The sequence below is a fragment of the Maniola hyperantus genome, chromosome 21 (assembly GCF_902806685.2).
Source record: "Maniola hyperantus chromosome 21, iAphHyp1.2, whole genome shotgun sequence".
In the NCBI taxonomy this organism is placed as follows: Eukaryota; Metazoa; Arthropoda; class Insecta; order Lepidoptera; family Nymphalidae; genus Maniola; species Maniola hyperantus.
In genome coordinates, this window is record NC_048556.1 from 11036640 (window position 1) to 11059748 (window position 23109).

The following is a 23109-nucleotide window of genomic DNA, read 5'->3' on the forward strand; positions in this document are numbered from 1 at the left end:
GTGAGCGAGCATTAACCAATCAGAGATGATTGCGATCGTGACATTGTAGCTGTCAAACAACCGCGGTAGGGCCACTGATTGGTTAATGCTCGCTGACTATTGGCTAGAATGCATTGTTGCAACAAGACTGGCACAAATTCAGCCAATCAGAACATTTGAGATTGTAATAATGATTGATGCAGGTTTTAGACAATCGCCCTACGGAAAACAACCGGCAGTTTGCTGCGACAAATCTTTTTTATGTTCGTTCGTCGTTCGTGCCCTTGGACTCAGTTTATTAGTGGTCTGTAACGTCTGCCTAACCTAACCTATCTGCTATTATCTTTGGTTTGAGTTGAGTAGAACTTGATGTTTCTAAAAATAATGCTACTTAAAACCAAGGTTTTCAGTTACCTAGTTTTTAGTTTAGTCTTCCATAGTATTATTTTTTACAAACATCTAAATATATGAAAGGAAAAGGTGACTGACTGATCTAACAACGCACAGCTCAAACTACTGGACGGATCGGTCTGACATTTGGCATGCAGATAGATGTCCACGTGTAGATCTTACACGTTTGTGTAGTCCACGCGGACAAAGTCGCGAGCACAAGCTAGCTAGTTTATAAACCCATAGTTTTGCCGATAGCCCAAAAAATATTTATTGCACTAATTGCCGGCGCACGTGGGTAACCTGTTTCAATTTGAAACTGCAGTAATTTAATTAATAATAACTATATTATTCACTACATTCTAAAATAAATAACTTATTTATCGGCTATCGCTGGCTGTTCCTCCTGTACCGTTTCTTCTTCCACTTGCACGGGCTCCGGCTCAGGTTTCAGCCTGCGCCAAAAACTTATAATTACAATACTTTTTTTTTAATTTGTACCAAAAACATCTAAATAAAAAAAAAGATTGACTGACTGATCTTTCAAAGCACAGCTTAAACTACTGGACGGATCGGGCTAAAATTTGGCATGCAGATAGCTATTATGACGTAGGCATCCGCTAAGAAAGGATTTCTGAAAATTCACCCCCTGAGGGGGTGAAATAGAGGATTGAAATTTGTGTAGTCCACGCGGACGAAGTCGCGAGCATAAGCTTGTTTACAATAAAGAGAAAAAGAGAGTAAAAGTGGACATGGAAGCATTTATCTCTATGAGAGATCTGTACCAGTGACCGGGAGGCGCACGTCCTAACTACTAGGCTATCGCAGCTTATTAGTCTATCAGTTTACTTTGTGTAATTTGAATAAAACAAGGATATTTTAAGCAATAACTAACCTGGTGAGTTTGGAGGGGTCCTTGGGCGGCGCCCAATCGGGTATGATCTTATCATGTATCCGCCAGGTTCCGTACAGGTTGGACAGATGCTTCTCGAACACAACGTACTCTAGTACGTCTTTGGCGAGGATTTCGCTGCCGTGCAACAGACGGCCGAAACGATCGTACACAGCTAGTTGCTGGCGAGTGTGGAAACGTACCGTTATCTATGGACAATGGAAACAGTTCAATGAAATTTGCAGGAAATTTAAAAACCGGCCAAGTGCAAGTCAGGCTCGCGCAACGAGGGTTCCGTACTACAGTCATATTTTTTAGACATTTTGCACAATAATTCAAAACTATAATGCACTAAAATAAATAAAAATCTGTTTAAGAATGCATAGGTGAAAACCTTTCATATGATACCCCGATTGATATAGTTATCTTACTTAGAAAATTGAAAATACCTACTGATTATTAGTTCATGACCACAATTTAATTTTTTGTGTGTGATGTAACCACAAATTCACAGTTTTCAGATTTTTCCCCTTATATCTGCTATAAGACCTACCTATCTGCCAAATTTCATGATTCTAGGTCAACGGGAAGTACCCTGTAGGTTTCTTGACAGACCGACAGACAGACAACAAAGTGATCTTATAAGGGTTCCATTTTTCCTTTTAAGGTACGGAACTCTAAAAATATAATATACTAGCTTATGCTCGCGACTTCGTCCGCGTGGACTACACAAATTTCAATCCTCTATTTCACCCCCTTAGGGGGTGAATTTTCAGAAATCCTTTCTTAGCGGATGCCTACGTCATAATAGCTATCTGCATGCCAAATTTTAGCCCGATCCGTCCAGTAGTTTGAGCTGTGCGTTGATAGATCAGTCAGTCAGTCAATCCTTTTATATATTTAGATTTGGAATCATACCTGCCCAAATATATTGGTCTTGCTAATGACATCCGTGCACCTCGCGTGCACGACGCGCGGGGGCTCCAGCGACTCTATGAACTTCCACCTGATAGTCTTCAACCTTGTGTTATGTCTGAACTCCGGGTAGGCCTTCTCTGTTACGTATGTCCTTAAGGCATGCCGGTCACCTGCCACAAATCCATACTAATATTAGAAACTAGCTGATGTCCGCGACTTCGTCCGCGTGGATTTAGTCCACCTGCTGTAAAAGCTGTGATAGCCTAGTGGTTAGGACGTCCGCCTTCTAATCGGAGGTCGGGGGTTCGATCCCTAGCATGCACCTCTAACTTTTCGGAGTTATATGCATTTTAATTAATTAAATATTAAACGATTTAATGGTGAAGGATAACATCGTGAGGAAACCTGCATGCATGAGTGTTCTCCATAATGTTCTCAAAGGTGTGTGAAGTCTACCAAACCGCACATGCCCTCCGACACGATGGACCGACGATATAAAGAGGATGGCGGGAAGTGGCTGAATGAGGAAAGCTGAGGACTGGGTGTGGTGGCACTCTTTAGGGAAGGCTTATGTCCAATAGTGGACGTCCACAGGCTGATGATGATGATGACTGTAAGTTATATTAAAAAGTTACCCACCATTGACTAAACTTTCATGTGCCTTAATATAGATATTCTGTGCTAGTTGGCAAAACTCCTTGGTGTCGAAGTCTTCATCAAAGGACTTGACTTTGCGTATGGCCATCATGGATTTGGATTTCTTCTCCAGCAGTTGTACAGTTTGTTTGGCACGAGATGTGGACACGAGGGAGGCTTTGCCATCGCCCTCTGGTGGCACGTAGGCTTCGAACACTCCACCTGAAAATATGACAATTACAATATAAGTGGTGATAAAAAAAAGAATACCCGGCTGAGTTTGTTGTGGGCTCTTCTCAGACCTGGGCGCGTTTGGAACCCTCATAGCTTTAGTTTTAAGTTTGCGTAATAATTATACTTACTTATAATAATCACCACTATATCTTACAAATCCAACATCTGACCATCAAAAAGAGTAATTTATTACCTTCATATTTTGAATAAATCATTTGATTTCGACTTTGACTTTGATAGGGTCTATACTATACTATAGGGGACTGAATAATTTAAAAAAATCATAGTTTTAATCGTTTTGAAAATAATTAACTATTAACGTCACGCTGTACGGAAAGCAGTTAATTACGTCACAAGGCACAAATCCCGTGGGAACTCTTTGATTTTCGGGATAAAAAGTAGCCTATACTATACAAACTATACCTATGCAAAAATCACGTCAATCCGTTGTTCCGTTTAGACATAATTGAAGGACAAACCAACCAACTAATAGACAAAAAAACAAACTCTTCTGCATTTATAATATGGGTAGTTATTGTTGTTATAAGGGCAATAGAAATACACATTCTAAGAAAATTTTAACTCCCTACCAATTATGGTTCACGAGATGCCCGCTGACAGATAAACAGACAGACCGACGGATGGATGGCTTAGTAATGAGCATAGAAGTTTCGGGTATCTAAAAATGGGGACAAAAGTCAGATAGGAAAATACATACTTAACAAAATGATTGTACCTGTAGCACCAATATAAAAGGGACGTTCCATCCAAGGTCGAGGAGGCAGCACGCCCCGCTCCTTCATCTTCTGTCGCATCCTCTGCTCCGAGAACTTGCTCTCATCTTCGTTCATATCAGGCAGGTCTATCTTGAGGAACTTCTTAGCTCGGTGTGTCTTGAACTTGGGGTCGTAATGTTTTGTGGTAGTTGTTCGTGTAGGCAAGAGTACTGCTTGTGAGGATCTCCATACTGGATTTAGCTGCAAGAAAAGCAAATTTTGAACATATAAATTATGGCATACAAATCAAAATCAAATAATTTATTCAAAATAGGTAATAAATTAATTACTCTTTTTGATTGTCAGTTGTTGGATTTGTCTATAGTGTCTCTGTCAGCTTGTTCATAATATTATAATAATAAATAATCTTTAATTATCTTTAGAAACATGTAGTTATTGACAAGCTATAGTGCGAAGCCCTGCCTCCTGAGGTAGTGAAAACTGTGTTACAGGAGGCAGTGTCTTCCCAATTGTAAAGGAAGGGTCCAAGAAAGTCATAATGTCTACGCGCTAAACTACTCTTTACTGTGGGTAGAGGCCATCAATTCTCTTTGTGTATTTGTTCTCTGTGTATATATTATTAAAAACTAAACTTTATAAGTAAATTAGAAATAAACTCACCTTAGTCAAAATAGAATTTGCCATGATTTATAATAATAGTTTTTTGAGTTATAATTTTGCTTGGCGCTTTGACACGGGTTCTTTCATCTAAAAATTGTTTAACTATTGTAATGATTATTTTATTATTTAAATTTTAAATATTAATTATGAAAAGCATAAACATAACCTCAAAAATCAAAATTACAGCTACAGCTGTCTATGTCTGTTGTGCTCCATTTGTCAAATGTCAATCAATGTCAAATACCCATCAAACACCATTTTGGTCGGAAAGTGTAGTGAGAGCCTTTCCGATTTAGGATAGATCGGAGAATGTAGTAGGCTTTAAAAAGGATTCTTCGGATGCATAAACGTGCAGGCAAAAATACACTTTATTGTACTAAACTGTAGCAGCAGTAAGCAGTAACTACTGCTTAGTAGTGAAACTTATTTAGATATGTAAAACCCATCTCTATGGGTTTTACATACTACTCTTAGTATTATATGTAAAACCTATGTAAAACAGAATAGAATATCCACACTATCCATATTATTAATATTACAAATGCGAAAGTGTATCTGTCTGCTAATTTTTAGTTAGCTTACATCCCGGGGAAGGACACAGGCTACTTTTTATCCCGGAAATTTAAAAAGTTCCCACGGGATTTTTAAAAAACCTAAATCCTTGAGGATGATGTTACGGGCAATGTGAAGACTTACGAGTACACTTTGTACGTGCTTCTCCATACAAACCTATTGCGCCTATTATTATTACGGTCTTGTATAAATTAGTTCCATAGGTTTTCCGCAATATGGCGAGGTAGGTATTTTTCTGGTCAGGGCTTCAAGATACCCGATCGTGCGTATCCTTTGGAATCAAAGGGTCTAATGAGCGCTTAAGGATACCTTCGGAATGTGCAGAGGCTACTTTAGATAAGAGAAGAAAAGTAAATTGTCTATGGAAATTTCCTTCTGCCATTTTTAGTCATATGTTTTCCTTTCAAACTGAGATTTTGTAATAATGTATTGTTAAATTGAACAAATTATCGTGTTGTCTTTTTAAAATAAAACTAATAAATTTAAGATTTAATTGACACCGTTTACTATTGAATTTTTTTTACATGAATTCGTCTTGTGATTTGAATAAATCATCTCTAAACAAACAAAGAATTGAGTTATTTCTATAACACATCCCTATTTGGATATTGTTCTCTTATATTGTCCCTGCAAAATCAGGTATAATTAGGTAATTACAAATTGAGAGAAAAATTGAGGCAGGATATTTGAATCAATCAATATTCGTGACCTACAAACCGGATATCCGGCGCCTCCATACACGTTGTCTCTAGTTCTCGAAGGAATAGAGACCGCAGCAGCGTTTCTTTCTTTTCTGAACAGGCGCAGTCCGAGAGAACTCGCAAAAGGAGTAAAAGGCTCCTACATAACCTGTATTAATGTAAGTACCAGTGCACCTATAATTCTATAGCTAGATTGCGAATAATTTGGGTCGATCTTTGTCCCTTCGGTGTTGAATTTGGTAGAATCACGCGATTTTGCCGTAGTCCTTGCTGAGTCATACTAAAAAGTGTTATCTTGTTCAAATAAAGGGAAACACGGTTTCTTGGTGCTCCCTCGACGATCCCTACGTTTGTCTAGTGAGTAGGCGTCGCCTAAAACACAATTTATCTTGTTTTATTGTGGAAATGTACAATTAGTGCATGTAGGATACATAAAAGGGGCGATGACCCCCTGACGTATACATAACGGGCCCACAGCACATAGCATCAAATCTAATTGCCACGTGTTTGTTTCAGCAATATATTGTATGAGTCAAAAGGTAGAAAAACCAGTATTATCGGGTCAACGGATCAAGACCAGAAAAAGAGGTGAGTTTTTATAGGAAAATCTTCTTTATTTTCGTGATTTCAGCAGTCCTAAGTCGTTGCACGAGGTAAAATTGACGCTTACATAAAGATTATTCATTGCTCGTCACGCTAAACTTAGCAATTAGCAAATACTGTAAATTATGCTACAAGTAAAACGCTAAACATAATAATTAATATAAGGTACAATCAAGTCGCGAAATCGCAAAAAAACAAAGAATCTGTTCGATTCACACTTCACAGTGAAACCGCGCGAAAATGGTATTATAAAGGTGCATTAAGGAATACATATAAACAACATTGATTTGAAATTCCAAAGATACACACTTGTTTGAAAATTTAACTTGTTAGGTATTTAGGCTGCCTACATACATTACATTATTCTACATTATAGGTAGACCTATGCAAGTAAATTTTTCTACATATCAAATGCCATGCTTTTGGATTGATATCTGACTTTTTAGTTTTCACCCATTTACCCCAGGTTAATAACCTGTAGAAATTAACAATTTTCAATTTTTTTTTTTCAATAAAGTTCAGTGTTCACTTATTTGATTTTTCAATTTTTTATTTAGGCTTTTAAAAATCCTGTGGGAACTCTTTTATTTTCTGGAATAAAAGGTTCAAAATCTGTTAAGTTAACCTGCTGTAAAAAGATAACTGACATACAGACAGACACTTGCATCTCTAATGGCACCAATTCCGCTGTCTTTCTCTAAACTAAATTTAGAGTATGTGCTTCTTTTTCTTTTGAATATTGCTAAAAATGGACAGAATATGAACTTTACAATAATTAAAGACTAAATTTTAGTGCACGCTACAAATAAATTCATGATGTTTGATAGCTTAAATTAAATTTAGTCTCTCCTTTTCATCATCATATTACATTAGTAAGAAGAGGATGTGAATACTCTAAAATTTAGGTGTGCTCAGAACCAGTACCAATATTAGTTTGGATTTAGTATCGACTCACCTTTTTCCAGATAAATAGGTGTATATCTTTGTTTTTGATTATCGATGATCCCCAACCTTGTTTGTAAGGCATTTGGCAATGCATTGGTTGTTTGATTGTGTGTTGCATGCATCTCCTTAGCTGGCCATAAGTCATGCTAACTAGGTCATGCTCACACATTGTTGCATTCTTTGATTTGGAAGTTATTTGACCTGAGTTATAGATTTGGATATTCTTACTCCAGTAAAAATAAATGCTTTATTTATATTTAAGCCAACTCTGTTGTAGTGTAGAATCTCTAAATTACTTTCAAATGACAGATCTTTAAATATATTGCTATTCCCTTTCACAATGCTTGCCAAAAAAAGATTAAAATGTGTTCATGAACAAATAATTAGAATTTCCAATTTTCGAAGTAAGATAACTATACCAAGTGGGGTGGGGGTAGGTACTATATCAAAGGGATTTACCTGTACATTCTAAAACATTTTGATTTATTTTTATGCATAATGGCTCATATTGCCTAATAATTTTGCCTCCTTGACAAATACCTTAAGAAATCACAGAGTAGGTGTACAATTACTTACTGAGCCATTTGTAAGTTTGTGTATAAATCACTACCCCTATTATAAATGCGAAAATGTGTTTGTTTGTTGGTTTGTCCTTCAATCACGTCATAACGGATCGATGTGATTTTTTGCATGGGTATAGTTTAAGACCTTGAGAGTGACATAGGCTACAATAATATTCTTAATTTTGGAAATTTTGTTTGAAAGTGTCATCCTTTAGTTCACTGCCTGCAATTAATGCCATTTATGCCTTATTATACTAGCTGCTGCCAGCGACTTCGTCCGCATGGATTTAGTTTTTTAAAATCCTGTGGGAACTCTTTGATTTTCCGGGATAAAAAGTAGGTGTCACTCTCCACTCTTCAGGTCTTTAACTATTGCTCCGTTGCGGCGTGATTGAAGGACAAATCAACAAACAAACAGTTTCGTGTTTATAATATGGGTAGTCATTTGATTTGGACTGTCAGCTAAAAATATCCCTATTTGTATGTCAGTAGGTAAAGTAGTTTGAAATGCGTGAGATCAATATCATTGAAAGTAACGAAATTGGGTCACTGCCAACCCCTACTTCCCCGTTTGGCAAGTCCCGAGGCGGTGCTTTGAAAAGTGTACCTAACGTTGGTATTGTACTTACAGTCGCAGAATACTGGAATACGAGATTAGAAATGGTATATGCGTTAAAATGTGTGTAAATAGTCTGTCTAGTGAAAAGTGGTAGTGGGAAAGACCGGCAAATTTTAGGTCCTGGCTGTATCCCTGTGTGTGTCATCATCATGGTCAACCCATCGCCGGCTCACTACAGAGTACGGGTCTCCTCTCAGAGTGAGAAGCGTTTTGGCCATAGTCTACCACGCTGGCCATGTCCGGATTGGTAGACTTCACACACCTTTGAGAACATTATGGAGAATCCTCAGGCGTGCAGGTTTCCTCACGATGTTTTCCTTCACCGTTAAAGCAATGGATGTTTAATTACTTAAAACGCACATAAGTCCAAAAAGTTAGAGATGCGTGCCCGGGATCGAACCCCCGACCTCCGATTAGAAGGCGGACGTCCCAACCACTAGACCATCACAGCTTATCTCTGTGTATAACTTTGAATGAAAAAATCTGTCAACATTTTAAGTTTCTAATCCCCGGCGACTTTTGCTGTAGTTTGTTAGATCATCAGTCAGTCAGGACAAGTTTTTTTAGGGTTCCGCATCTCCAAAGAATAAAACCCTTAAAGGATCACTTCGTTGTTTGTCTGTCAACACCCGTCAAGGGATTCAAACCTAGGGTACTTCCAGTTGACCTAGAATCATGAAATTAGTCAGGTAGCAGTAGCACAATGTGGCTAATTCCATTCTACACAAACTCTAAACTAAACTTAAAGGACACGTCTAAATCTATTGCTATCCCTTTCATAATGTTGCTTGTGGAAAAGGATAGCACTAGATTTAGACTCGTTAATTTAGTTTAGTTTAGAGATTGTGTACAAAAGAATCAGCCCCATTATCGAGTTAAAAGCGTAATTTACATCAACACAAGGATCATCGGACCATGGCATTGGAATCGACTTTTCATTAACACTTCCTTATTAGATAACCCGGTTTGATGCAAAAAATATATCTACGAATAGCCTACAACTAAACAAGTACACGATGTATCGGTTGACAATGGTTAGCCTTGCTCTTCCGCCTTTGTAATATTACTGGCGGTCTGCCCCGGCTTCGCACGGGTAGCTTATTATAATTTTCGTAGAAATCTCTAAAAAAATTTAGGGATCCCCACTTTTTTGGATGTACGTTTCCTTTGGAGGTACGGAACCCTAAATAGTCAGGTGAATACTAGATTTCTCTAGAGCGCACAAGTAAATATTAGATACGACACGTGCAGAAAAATAATCGCTCGCTAAATAATATTATGAATATAAGATAATGTAAATTGTAGTGCGTTGCCAGTATAAAACTCTTTCTTGGCTTAGTACGAGTTTTTGCATTTCGATAACGTTGATAGAGGCTTTGTAGAGCGTTGTCTCTGTCACTCATACCTATGTGACATTTTGTCGGTCTCAACGACAGAGACTACGCTCTACGAAACCGCTATCTCTTTCTAAAGGTAGATGTACAAAATTTTCTGCCGTGTACAGTAAAAAGCTTTACTTTAGACTTATTTCTAAATTCTAACCGCTCAAACTCACTTTTATTTACTTTGGCATAGTGATCAAAGTGGTTGTTTGTTAGTGTCCATGTTATTTCTTTATTTCAATATATCAGCCGTATACATTGACTTATATATTACTTCGTATGGACAGGGCTTAATTGAACAAACAAAATGGCACCGACTCAGTAGTGATTTAGCACCAATGCAACCTCAGAGACGTCTGGATTTCAAACGGGTCGTTCATTAGTATATTATATAAGAGGTGGCGCTGATTTATTTGGTTCCAAAACCGTGAAAAATTTTGTTCGCTTGGGCATATCTTGTCATATCGATGGCCGCATATAGTAAAGTAAATCGATCCTCGAAATCTATGAACGTTGTAGAGATGTGGTATCTCGCACTAAGGGTGCTGAACTGCTGACGTAAACATGAATTGGCACGCCTGTACAATGCACAAGCTGACTGCAAGTGACACGTTTGATTACAAGTGATTACAATTTATCGTGCTTATGGCTATGAATTATATTATCTATCTACGTAGGTAACTAGGTAGGTATATGAAGGGAGAAACTGGTTGACTGGCATAAATATCAAGGTGCAGCTCAAAACGTTGGGTCTAGAAACTTGTGTTTAGGACCTGACACAGAGACTGGATCCTGAGGATTTTTGGAGGAATAGTGGTAAAATAATTTTCAAAATCGGTTCAGCTTCCCATATTCATACAAATAAACTATTTCATTTCATTTTAATTTCATTGCAGTAGTTCCAAAGATTCCAATCCAATCCATCAGCCTGTTTGCGTCCACTGCTGGACATAGGCCTTTCCAAGAGCGCGTCACCAAACACGGTCCTCCGCCTTCCAGAGATTACTTCCTATGAACTTACTACTATAGATATACTGTTCCTTATTTCATATCGAAGTACAAAATAATATGAATGCAACAATATAATGCATCCCATAACCTTCATTTTGCCGCATCCACCTATTCACCATACAAGACTACCTTCAAGGCGAGATATACGATATGTCGTATAATTTTACTATCTGCATTATAGAGTAGACTCGTGAGGTTATCGCTAAGCATCTATTGAAAGTTCAAAGGTCAATTGTAGAGTGACTCACACTTCATAGTTCATAGCGCCCAGAGCAGAGATTTTTGAACTTTGGCGTCTGTGTCTAATATAAAGTCCATTTTAAGGTGAACGCACAATTATCCGAGCCGAACGAGTCGAATGAAACGAATTTTAGAATTCTGTATATGAAATCTAATGCAACCTAGCATACTTCTCCGCGTGGAATCGTCCGAATCTGCAAGAACCCCAGAAATCCTCGACAAATTCGGATGACGTCACAGATTAGGCGCGGTTTATGCGATCGACTCGATCGATGCGCTCGTATCCTATCAGTTGCGTAAGACAGAGCAACGCGCGAGTACTATTTCTTCTTTCGATTTCTTCGACGCGGTCGATTCTTCTGGATCTGGTGATATGTGTGCGAGGCCTGCTTGACTTCGATTCGTTCGACGCGTTCGGCTCGGATAAGTGTGCGTTCACCTTTAAATTCTAAAGATAATCGAGAGATGGATTTATGATCGATAAGTTATTTAGCGACGAAAAATTGTGTGGTGGTTTGTGACAAATGACATTTGCTACTAAGTAACTTACCGGCAGATTACGGATGGATTGGGTATTAATTTCGGCCTGTTTATTATTTATAAAAAAAAAAAATTATTTGAGCTTCAACATTAAATAAATAATTTTAATCCAATTTACTCTAAAGTAACAAAATATCTCAGAGAAATCTTCATAAGATACCCGACTCTTCTTGACTTCTTGGGGGTGAAAATTGGGTTATGACATTATTTCATATCATCATTGACATATCGTCGATTTAGGATCAAAGGGAGAGTTCCTTTACTCCAGTTCACTCTGGCATAGTTGACATTCCCCCGTCCGGCGCCGCAGTGTCCGCCCCACTTCTGTCGTCCGCATGGCGTCCGCGAACCCGTTAATCAACTCGCCCGGATAACATTGACGCGTTTTAGGGTTCCGTACCAAAATGGTAACAAAGGAAACCCTATAAAAGTCATAGCTCATTAGAGCACCCGGCATCCGACCTGCACCGACCGCCTTACCTCGTGCGTATTCTTTATAAGGACGTTGACGCTATGGAGTTGATGTAAGAGTGTATGCCCATAAAAGTCTATTACGAAGAATACCTAACCGCACGAAGCGAGGCGAGGCAGGTCTGGTGCTGGGTGGCTCTAATGAGCTATGACCTTAATAGTGTGACTAAGTCTGTCTGTCCATCTGTCACAGCTACTTATTAAAAAACGAAGTCACTCACTAATGCAAATTTTTCATAATACATATCAGCATTACCTTTACAAACTAACTTAGTTTGGCGGTCTCATATTAAAGAGACTTTTTTAACGATGGATTAATTTAACCAAAAAACTATTTTATTTATTTCCAAGCTACGGAACTCTTGGTGAGCGAGTCTGATTCGCACTGGGCGGTTTTTTCGTGTCATTAACTGTATGTTATAACGCCATATTTTTTCTTGTTGTCAACTCAGTAATGTCGTATTATTTGAATCGTTTCGTAAGTATACTACAATATTATACTCTATCCACGTAAAGAAGTTAGTACATATAGCGCTCTCTCTGTTACGTAATCCTATACAAATGACAGGGACAAAAATCTCAGTGGTCGTTAACCATTTTGAGTTACCAACCAATCACAAACATGTGTTCATAAAATAATCAAAATTCAATTCAAAAATGTTTACAATCAACTTTCGAAATTCAATTCGAAAAATAATTGAATTTTAATTCGAAAACATAGTTTTTAATAGTACAGTGCGACAAGGCTCTCTTGGCACTTGAATGACATTGACAGGGAGGCGCTGTTAGAAAACAAAGGCTAAGAATATTTAAACAAGAACAAAGGGGACACTTGACGGCAACGTTAGTTCCTATTTTCGCCACGCGCCAATATAGCCTTGTCGCACTGTAACACAGCTAACTTGATTGTTGCAGATGAGAAAGAGAAGTACGACCCGAGCGGGTTCCGCGACGCCTTGGTCGTGGGGCTCGAGCGCGCCGGCGGAGATCTGGAGGCGGCATACAAGTTCCTAGACGCGGCTGGCTCCAAACTCGACTACCGCCGCTATGGCGAGGTCATATTCGACGTGCTTATCGCCGGGGGGCTATTGCGTGAGTAGCCCTTCAGTATTTCTTATCCTAGGGTTCAACAGAGGTTGAGCGACCTGAAGACATTCAAGTTCTTAGACGCGGCCACTATGGCGAGGCATCTCCAACCTGCTGTTCCCTCCAAAGGAGAGTTCTATATTATGTAAGGTGAAAATGATATGGGAATTGTGAGGAAGTGTACCATGTACGTTTTGCTTTCATATGAAGTCCTCAAACAACCATTCTGACATCAAATTAATCTGTGACTTTGGTCAGATTGATCTTGCAAAAATCCTTGGTAGCGCCACATCAGAGAATTAACAGAAATCTCAAGTGCCGTCCAGTTGGGATAATTTATGTACGAGCTTGAAGATTTTGACGAATACATCAGTAACATATCCAATACTACTACCAGAAGTTTTAAGACCTGCAGAGTGAAACGTTAACTCAGTGCCTAGCACTGAATGAGTCTCCGAGCTCATTTGATATTGGTTGATTCTACATTGCTGCGTCACTGAGCGATATTAAAATATTTTTTGTAGAAATCCTCCAATGAATTAAAAATAAATGTCAAATGAGCTTGGTGGTTATCATTCATGGTTGAACACGGAGTTAGCGAATCTCCCCACAGAAATTCTGTTATGTTTATAATGATGAAACAATTAGGCTAGAGTCCTGAAAGACTCATGTGGACAAACACCTTTCGTTCGTTTTTAATCTGACTACAATCCAAAAAGATATCTGATGTATCCCTAAAGACATGGAATAATGACCACTTTTCGTCAACAGTGCCCGGCGGCTCGGTGTCGATGGACGGGGAGTCACCGAAGACCAACATTTGCATCTTCAGCGCAAACGAGGATATGGAGACTATGCGCAACTTTGAACAGGTACGTCTGTATAGGGTAAGAGTGAGATTCGAACGATAAAAGATGGTTGAAATCCGGGTCAAAGGACCATACATAGATACTTAAGTTGCGGTTGAAGTCCTGTCAAGGAGGAGGGTGTTTGATAGGTGCAATATAAATCGTTTCAAGTCTTGCTAAGTCATTAATCATAATCATTTATTTATTTTGCTCAGATATGATACATGTATATTATTTACATGGGGTCTTAAAAATTAGGTAATCAGTCACATATCCTTATTAATTGAACCCAAAATCTCATTTCACCGTCTTAAAATATTGTGATGTCATTGTCATCATTCCAGTAGAAGTTCTGGCCATGGTGAGGGTTTTGGAGTATGAAAGATAGTTAAAATTCGGCTAGAAGGGTCATATTTAAATAGTCTAAGGGGGGTTTAAGGTAGTCTTGTAGTTCCAGTAAAAGTTGGCCACCATTTTTGAAAAAAAAATTGACTTGATATCATGTTCAAACAGTAAAAAAATACACCTTCTCTGACTTGCCAATCGACGTTTAGTTCCTTTTTGTTAATTTTTTAAATTGAAATTGCTCTCGTCCAAGTTTTAATGGGAATAAAATGATGAAAAACATGCCTAGAGTCCTGAACACATATGTGGACAAACACATTCTCGTTCGTTTTTATTGCTGATTTATTAATAAAAGATGCCTTTTAGCAATTCCGTTTGGACAGCACGGTAAGCAAGAATGTGCCCGTTGCAGGTATTCGTGAAGTTGATGCGTCGTTACAAGTATCTGGAGAAGATGTTCGAGGAGGAAATGAAGAAGGTCCTCGTTTATTTGAAAGGATTCGAACCCTTGAACCGCATCAAACTGGCCAGGATGACTGCACTTTGGATTGGTATGCTAATATTTATACTTAGGGTGCTTAGCTCCTGCACTAATCCCACTTGAATCCGTTGAAATATGTTTAGAAACATCCAACATTGGAAAGAAATTGGTTGAATTTATCTAGCTGTAAATTCTTGTTGCAACTATGTATGTGAAAATCGCATATTCCATTTTTAGGGTGGATTAACGAGTATACATTTTTCCGACACTAAGGTGTATACTCGGTAAAATGTCTATCCATTCTGGACTAAAAACTATCACAACCCATATTATAAATGCGAAAGTGTGTTTGTTTGTTGGTTTGTCTTTCTATCACGTCGTAACGGAGCAACGGATTGACGTAATTTTTTGGCCGGGTATAGCCGAATACCTGGAAAGAGACATAGGCTACTTTTTATCCCGGAAAATCAACGAGTTCCCACTGGATTTTTAAAAACCTAAATCCACGTGAACGAAGTCGCGGGCATCAGCTAGTTTAAAATAAACTGAATAATTTTCTCGGATTCAGATCACAATGTGTGTCAATATCTTTATTATTTTAAGCGTAATGCACACGATTAGAGCCAACGCGTGCGTTTGACAGCCGCGTTGGTGTCGAAGTGTGCGAAATTAACTGCGTAGCTTCGTCTTTGGACACTGTCTCTACAGTGCTCCTACTGGCTGGCTGCGGAACAAACTTTTAGTCGAATATGATCATGGGCGTAGCTAAAAAATTATGACTATTGCAGTTCAGAATGAATGAGCAGTATGCATATTATATTGAATTGATGTCCGTTATCATACCAAATGATTTAGGGTAATCCGAATCAGTAGTACCAAAACCAGTATTTTTAGTTTGTTTCTTTTCATGTGCTAAGATCTCGATTCAGGCTTTTGTTTGTAATCATTTGAGAGCCTAGTGCAGCATTTATGGGTTGGGTTATCTGACGTTTGCGTCCTGACAACTTGGGTAGGAAAAAAGAAAGAAAAAGGAGTTATTCTTTATGAGAATCCACAGTAAATATACAAATACATACAATACGAAGATGGGTGTACTCAGCCTTTGCTTTGATGCCTTTGGTGAGAACACAGGCACAGCACTGGTCTTCCGTAGAGCCACAAAGGTTTCAGACGAGTACAGAAAATGTAGTAGTGAAAAGATGTGTCTTCATCATTTCCCTGCAGCCCTCTTTTCTGTGACCAGGTAATGGTTGCGTGCCGCCGTCGGTGCTGCTGGTGCTGGTGAATGAACATCTGCTGAAAGACAACCTGGCGCTGGACTTTGTGCTGGAGGTGTTCGCCACGGTCAAGCAGGAGCGCGGCGTCACCTCGCTGGTCACCGCGCTCAAGAGGGGTCAGCTGGAAGGCAGGTGTGTACTGATGCTGGCACAGCTCGGAGGCACGTAACCTAGGTGTTGTCCCACTTCTATCTGTACTGCTGGTGTGAACGCATGCTGATGGACTTTGTACTGTAGGTGTTCGCTACGGTCCATAAACCATATTTATAGAATAGAATAGAATGTTTTTTATTCATGTAAACTTTTTAAAAGTGCTTATGAATAGTCAGGTTTAATTTACCACATATGAAATGAAATCATATGAAATGTTCCATTCAGAAAGTCTAAGGCTATTTCCTTTTGTATTGTAAATTATTTAGAAGCCTATGAGAACACTTAATTCTACAAAATATACCACTTATCTTAAAACATCATCTTAAAAATAAAATCCCTCGCCATTATACCAATGGATGGGAATGTGAGCTTAGACAATATTATTCTTCCTCACAACAAAGATGAAGTAGAGTAACATTTATAAACATGACACCATGTAATCTTGGGTAGCATTTTCAGCCGACTTCGGCTTCCAGGTGAACTTAAGGGGACTCAGTTCAGTGCTTTCCCCATACAAAAGTAGGAGGGAAATTACAACAATATTCGATGTTGTACGCACAAAACTAAGAATTATATCGATTTATCTCGTCATTATCTAGGTTTATTGATATATAAAACATTGACAAAAATATTGATTTAAAAGTTACGAGGGTCAAAACATTTCTATTTTAACACTAAATTAATGACAACTTTGGGCGTAAATAAATAAGATTAGGGATATGAAAATTCTAAAACAATTTATCATTAGACGTAGTTTATTTATTCATTAGTTGAAATAACTTTACTTTGCAAACATAAATTCAGCAGTTTTTTCTCAAAAATACTTTTCCTAAACCCTTTTCGCGCGCTTGATTTCAGTGAAAATCATCGTGCCTCTCAACTTTCTCATACAATGTCAAGTGAAAAGCAAACATGTTACCCACGTGCGCTGCCAATTTCGGTCGAGCGTCCTGCGTCACCTTAATACCTGACAATGGGGCTCCGTAGTACTCAAATTATTTATTCAGAATAGGTGAAGTGTTACGCTTACTGATGGTCAAAATTGTTAATTTGTATGATGATATAGTGGTGACAATTAATACATGCTTAAAACTAATGCTATGAGGGTTCCAAACCAGCCCAGGTCTGAGAAGAGCCCACAACAACGATTGACACAACCCGTGAACATCGTCCCGGATGGTTTTGACAAAAGTAAATAGCTTGCGCAAATACGTTGATGGATGACAGAAGTGAGTGGACGACGAAGACATGTCAAAGTCAAAGTCAAATGATTTATTCAAAATAGGTAATAAATTACTCTTATTGATGGTCTGGTATGGTGTTAGATTTGTAAGATATAGTGGTGATAATTATTACGCAAACTTAAAACTAAAGCTACTAGGGTTCCAAACGCGCCCAGGTCTGAGAAGAGCCCACAACAAACTCAGCCGGGTATTCTTTTTATTATCACCACTTTACAAAATTATTGAAACTTATTAGAACTATCACAAAGTCGTTAAGCAACTCATTCCCAAGCTTGCTTATCATTTAAATAATCCTTTACATTGTAATAGGATTTTTCAATTAGTTTACGTTTTATGAAAACTTTGAACTTGTTGTGCCGACCCCACGTAGAGTAGGATAAGTTAAGGAAGTAAAATCAGGCTAGCTTGCGTTGTATATCCCAACAGTGAATTGGTGGTTTTTGTAATAATTAAAAGCCACATATGATGTTGGGGTAGAGTAACGCGGCATTGTACTGGCACTTCGCTTAATTGGCGAGGTGTCATTAATGTTGCAACATTTTCTTTTTACTTACAATTTTTTTACCGAGTCTTCAGTATGTATAACCCATAACCCCTATACAGAGTGTAACCAGAACGCTAGCAAAAACGAAGACAGGTGATAGTACACATGATTACTGATATAATACCACAAAAATATATATAAAAAACCTTTATTTAGTCTAAAGTTCACGATATATTGGAAATAAAACATCTGACTGACGTTAGAGGCCAGCGAACCTTGCGTAAGTACGCCACTCGGAGTCAATACGCCTACGACGCGGCATTGACCCGAGTTTTGCACGCTATACTCTGCAAGCCCTATTTTTTAATTTTTCCTCACCATCATGTTTGTTTAATTTCCAGGTTGCTAGAATTCTTGCCTTTGAATCGTCGCAGTGAGGAAGTTCTGGCCTCTTCATTTGCTTCGCGCGGCCTCGCTGAATTACTGAAACTACATCGGGCTCAGGCCTCCCAGGTAAACTTATACCAAACTAGCTTATTCCCGCGACTTCGTCCGCGTGGACTACACACATTTCAAACCCCTATTTCACCCCCTTAGGGGTTGAATTTTAAAAAATCCTTAGCGGATGTCTACGTCATAATAACTATATATTTGAGCTGTGCGTTGATAGATCAGTCAAGCGCCTTTTCCTTTTATATATTTAGATAATGGCACACAATTCTATAGTAAATAGATTAATACTTCCTAGTACATATGTGACAAAGTGCACAATCCGATCTTACGGCCTGCCAAGTAAACTTATTGTTTATTTATTTTACAAAATAATGTTTGTGTACTCAAAAACTTTTTCAAGTTTACTTATGAAAGACGACAATATACACTATTCGATAATACATAGCTTAGGTCTCCCAAGTAAATTTATAACGGACAATGGTACACCATTCGATAGTAAATAGTAGCCTGTAGGATTCACTAATAGGACTACATTCTCACCTCTCATTTGTTGTAGGAGGCCCGTCGGGATCTGACTCAAGCTCTGAATGAACAACTGGCGGACGAGCGGCCCATCCGAGACCTCATTGTGGACCTTCGCGAGATGGCCCAGAGACATGCCATTCCAGACCACGAGGTCGTCGCTATAGTGAGTTTCACTTTACCGTTGTGCTCCATACAACTCTAACAATTAATTTTAAAAGTTTTTCAAAAACCTGACTGTGGTTTTTGCACTGCATCTTTTTCAAATTTTAAAATCCTATATTTTGATTTTTTAAGAACTTTCTCACTCGCACCATCAAGACGAATCTAATGACGTACTATTCATGAAAATCGGTTGAGCTGTTGAGTAGTCACATGTTACTCTCAACATAGTTGAGAGTCAAACGCGTAACCCTCCTTTTTGCCAGTCTGGTAAAAACTTCGTTAGCGCGATTCATGATTCAGAGAAATTAATGATCCTGTGGCGACATCTAGTTTGTTCGTTGTTAGTTACTTCGTTGCACCGTGAGATGGCTGTAAATCCTTTGAGTTGATTGAATACAATTTCACAGGTCGCCTATAAAAAAAAACACGCTTAGTTTCACGCGCGCCTATGGTTATCGATCCGAGCTAAGACGCTAAAGAGCGCACGATCGAGAACACACATCGATGTGTGTTATCGTTTGTTCTTCCAATGATGAAACCTGATGACGAGTCGGAGCGATGCGACTTGACTTCGCAAGTTTAGTCTGACTGAGTCTTTCAGTCTTTCCAATACTTGCTTAGTCTACCGCATTGCACTGTCGATATGGCAATCTGAGCCACTAAAACCACTAGCTAAACTTACTAATTAGTAGGAATTTCGTCAAAAATAGTGCATTTTCTTGTAGATCTGGCAATGCGTGATGTCGCGCGGCGAGTGGAACAAGAAGGAGGAGTTACTGGCCGAGCAAGCCGCTAAACACTTGCGTCACTACACGCCTCTACTGGCCGCCTTTGCTCAGTCGGCTAAGGCCGAGACAGCATTACTGTCTAAGGTAAGCTTCACACACTTCTGCACACTGAGCTTTCTTATAAGGCACATAGTTAGCGACCATGTCTCGGATCCATATGTCATCACTGGCAACACGCACTGTTCGAAGACTTTGGTCTTCAAGCACTGAGGAATTTTGGACAAGAAGACATCTCGAAGATTCCTGAACGCTGCCCAACCGAGTTGGATTCGGCGGCTGACCTCTTTCTCGAAATTGGACCTACCCAATAGGACACACGTCCTAGGTCGTATATACTCGTCTACAACTTCGAGTGCAGAGCTCTCGACGATTACTGGGTTGGGCGGGACACAAGCATTAGACATGAATTTCGTCTTAGAATTAGTTATTGAAATTGTGTAAATTAGATGTTCCAATGATGAAACCTGATGACGAGTCGGAGCGGTGCGACTTGACTTCGCGAGTTTGGTCTGACTGAGTCTTTTAGTCTTTCCAATGCTTGCTTAGTTTGTCGCATAGCACTGTCGATATGGCAATCTGAGATTTTATTATATCTTTCAAAAGAAAAAAAGAAAAAAGGCTTTAAATGAATAATAGTTTTTTAAATCGTATGAATTCCAGGTCCAAGAATACTGCTACGAGAACATGAGCTTCATGCGCGCCTTCAGCAAGCTGGTGCTGATGCTGTACAAGAGCAACGTGATCTCCGAGGAGGTGATCCTCAAGTGGTACCGTGACCCCAACTCCAGCAAGGGCAAGATGATGTTCCTGGACCAGATGAAGCGCTTCGTGGAGTGGCTCCAGAACGCTGAGGAAGGTGTGTGGACCAAGACTTTATTATTAGTAGTAGCAGTGGGCTGGACCAGCTCGGCGATGGCTAGAGGTGATGATGAGGGTAGTTTTAGAATTTTTATAGTACTTTTTAGGGTTCCGTACCCGAAGGATGCCAACGAGACCGTATTACTAAGACTCCGCTGTCCGTCCGTCTGTCTATCTATCTATTATAATATGTAATGTATACATGTATGTGTATTTTATTGCCTGCCAATCCGCACTTGGCTAGCGTGGTGGACTATGGCCAAACCCTTCTCATACTAAGCGGAGACCCGTACTCTGTAGTAAGCCGGCTATGGGTTGATCATGATGTGTATTTCTATTATAATTATGTATGAAACAAATAATAAAATTTTCAAAATGGCCGCTATGAAAATTTAAAAAAGTGTTATTTTTATATATTCATTCAATCTAAAAATTATGTACCTAATGGTAAAGTAATGTATTTTTCACAGAATCTGAAAGCGGCGAAGACGAAGATTAATTTTAAGGGCAGCGAGTGAGACTGAACACATAGCGCCGTCCCACACCAACCACAACCGCAACCACTACCACCCGCAACCGCAACCGCCCGCAATCTGCGACAACCGCAACCAGCGCGCAACCACGCCGCGGCCTCAACAAAAATACATTACAATATACTACGCTAAAAAAATAAGTGGCCATCTTGTTATGTTTTTTTTAAACCAATAAAGGATTTCTAGTAAAAAAACTTATTAACAAGTCGTAATTTAAAAAAAACACGACTGTCCTGCCAAAAAATGAACCAAAAAGTAAAAAAAATATGTGTGAAAATGGCGCCATACCGCCGCCATATTGATTTTTATTTTCGAACAATTTATTTTACAACAATTCGGAATGATTTAAATTGTAAGGATTCTAACATGTGTTCAGGCATTTAGGAGTTATGGTGGAATAAATTAAGACCTACCTACATGAATCCTGAAAATAATACTGAACATTCTCTTTTTTTGACAGTTGTTCTACACAACTGTCAAAAAAAGAGAATGTTTTTTAATTAAAAAAAAGTAAAAGCTTTTTTAATTTACTAGAAACTAGAGATGTGCATTATTGCGACCTACTTTAAATCATGATTAGGTAATTGATGAAATTACTTTTTTCTTCATTGATTTCACAGATGATTTTTCACGGACAGTGAAATTTAAATGGATTATTTTAAATTAATCCAAAATAGTGTTTATTGTTTATCATGTATTTTAAAAATAAATAAAGAGAAAAATGTTTTTGTTTTCACTTTATTAAAGTACAAGTTAACTGGTGGCCCCTTACTTTGTTTGGAGTAGTAATAATAAATATAAAATTAAAATAATAAATGAAGTCATAATAAATGTAGCACACATCGACAAGTCGGGACGTTTTCTACAACTGTATATTATTCATTGCTAAAAGTAACATGTTGAAATAAACAATATTTTTTATTCAATTTTTTTAGTAAAATTCAAATAAATGGTGGCAACACTCAACATTGGTATTTTATTTTATCATCCCCGGTGGTCAATTCTGGTATAATGCGTAAAAAATGAGTTCTCACGCGTCATTTTAACTTTATGTGACAAAATTCATATAACGATTTTAGTCCTTACTTTAAAGATGAACCATACTTTTGACAGACTAATAAGAGGTATAATAGCGCGTGTGGAGAAGTCCCGCAAATTGCTATTGCACTGGAAATGACGTCATAACAATGACGTATTAACATCGAAATTACGTCAGCCGAAATAAGAATATAACATCAGCTCGAAACTTCAAGTCAGTAAAATGACGGCCACGAGCATTAGCAAATTGCGGGACTTATATGCTCATAGAGACAGTTATTTTTTGTTGTGCTGATTCAAAGCATACCAGGAATTATTAAAATTGACTGGTTCAAAAATATATTTCGATCGGCTATTCTCATTTTGAGAGAAGACACGTTCTCAGTAGTGGGCCGGCGATGGGTTGATTACCCATTATTATGATGAAGATAAGCATCCTAATCTTTACCAGTTACCAAGCAAACTTACAAGTAAAGTAATTTGAAATGCATGAATATTGAATAGGTGCCTTCCAAGGACAAGTTTTGAACACAATCGAGCAATTTGGAGCCCCTTGATTCGGTTTACATAACAAAAGGGTCTTTGGCCTTGACCATGACATAAGATCGGGTTTCTTTTGATTCGATCGCGGATCGAGGGCCCGTGGATCCACGTGGAATGGTTTCTAGGGTTCCGTACCCAAAGGGGACCTATTATAAAAGCCTTCGATGTCCGTCCGTCGCGTCTGTCTGTCAGCGGGC

The 23109-nt window shown here is 38.6% G+C and overlaps 2 protein-coding genes across 2 annotated transcripts; one reads left to right on the forward strand and one right to left on the reverse strand.

Moving 5' to 3' along the window:
* Window positions 1–697: 697 nt before the first annotated feature.
* mRpL45 (mitochondrial ribosomal protein L45) lies at window positions 698–4630 on the reverse strand. Its single transcript, XM_034980263.2, has 7 exons — window positions 4613–4630; window positions 4447–4533; window positions 3786–4026; window positions 2819–3037; window positions 2180–2349; window positions 1265–1470; window positions 698–824 (listed from the first exon to the last, which is right to left on the reverse strand). The coding sequence occupies exons 2-7, from the start codon at window positions 4468–4470 to the stop codon at window positions 746–748; spliced, it is 939 nt and encodes a 312-aa protein (XP_034836154.1). The 5' UTR covers window positions 4471–4533; window positions 4613–4630; the 3' UTR covers window positions 698–745.
* Window positions 4631–5689: 1059 nt separating this feature from the next.
* On the forward strand, window positions 5690–22297 carry kra (basic leucine zipper and W2 domain-containing protein kra). The gene is made up of 11 exons (XM_034980256.2): window positions 5690–5878; window positions 6237–6308; window positions 13010–13186; window positions 13952–14052; window positions 14786–14924; window positions 16098–16263; window positions 18414–18525; window positions 19022–19153; window positions 19878–20024; window positions 20601–20796; window positions 21269–22297. Exons 2-11 carry the CDS (start codon window positions 6248–6250, stop codon window positions 21295–21297), a joined length of 1260 nt encoding a protein of 419 aa, XP_034836147.1. The 5' UTR covers window positions 5690–5878; window positions 6237–6247; the 3' UTR covers window positions 21298–22297.
* The last annotated feature ends 812 nt before the right edge of the window (window positions 22298–23109 follow it).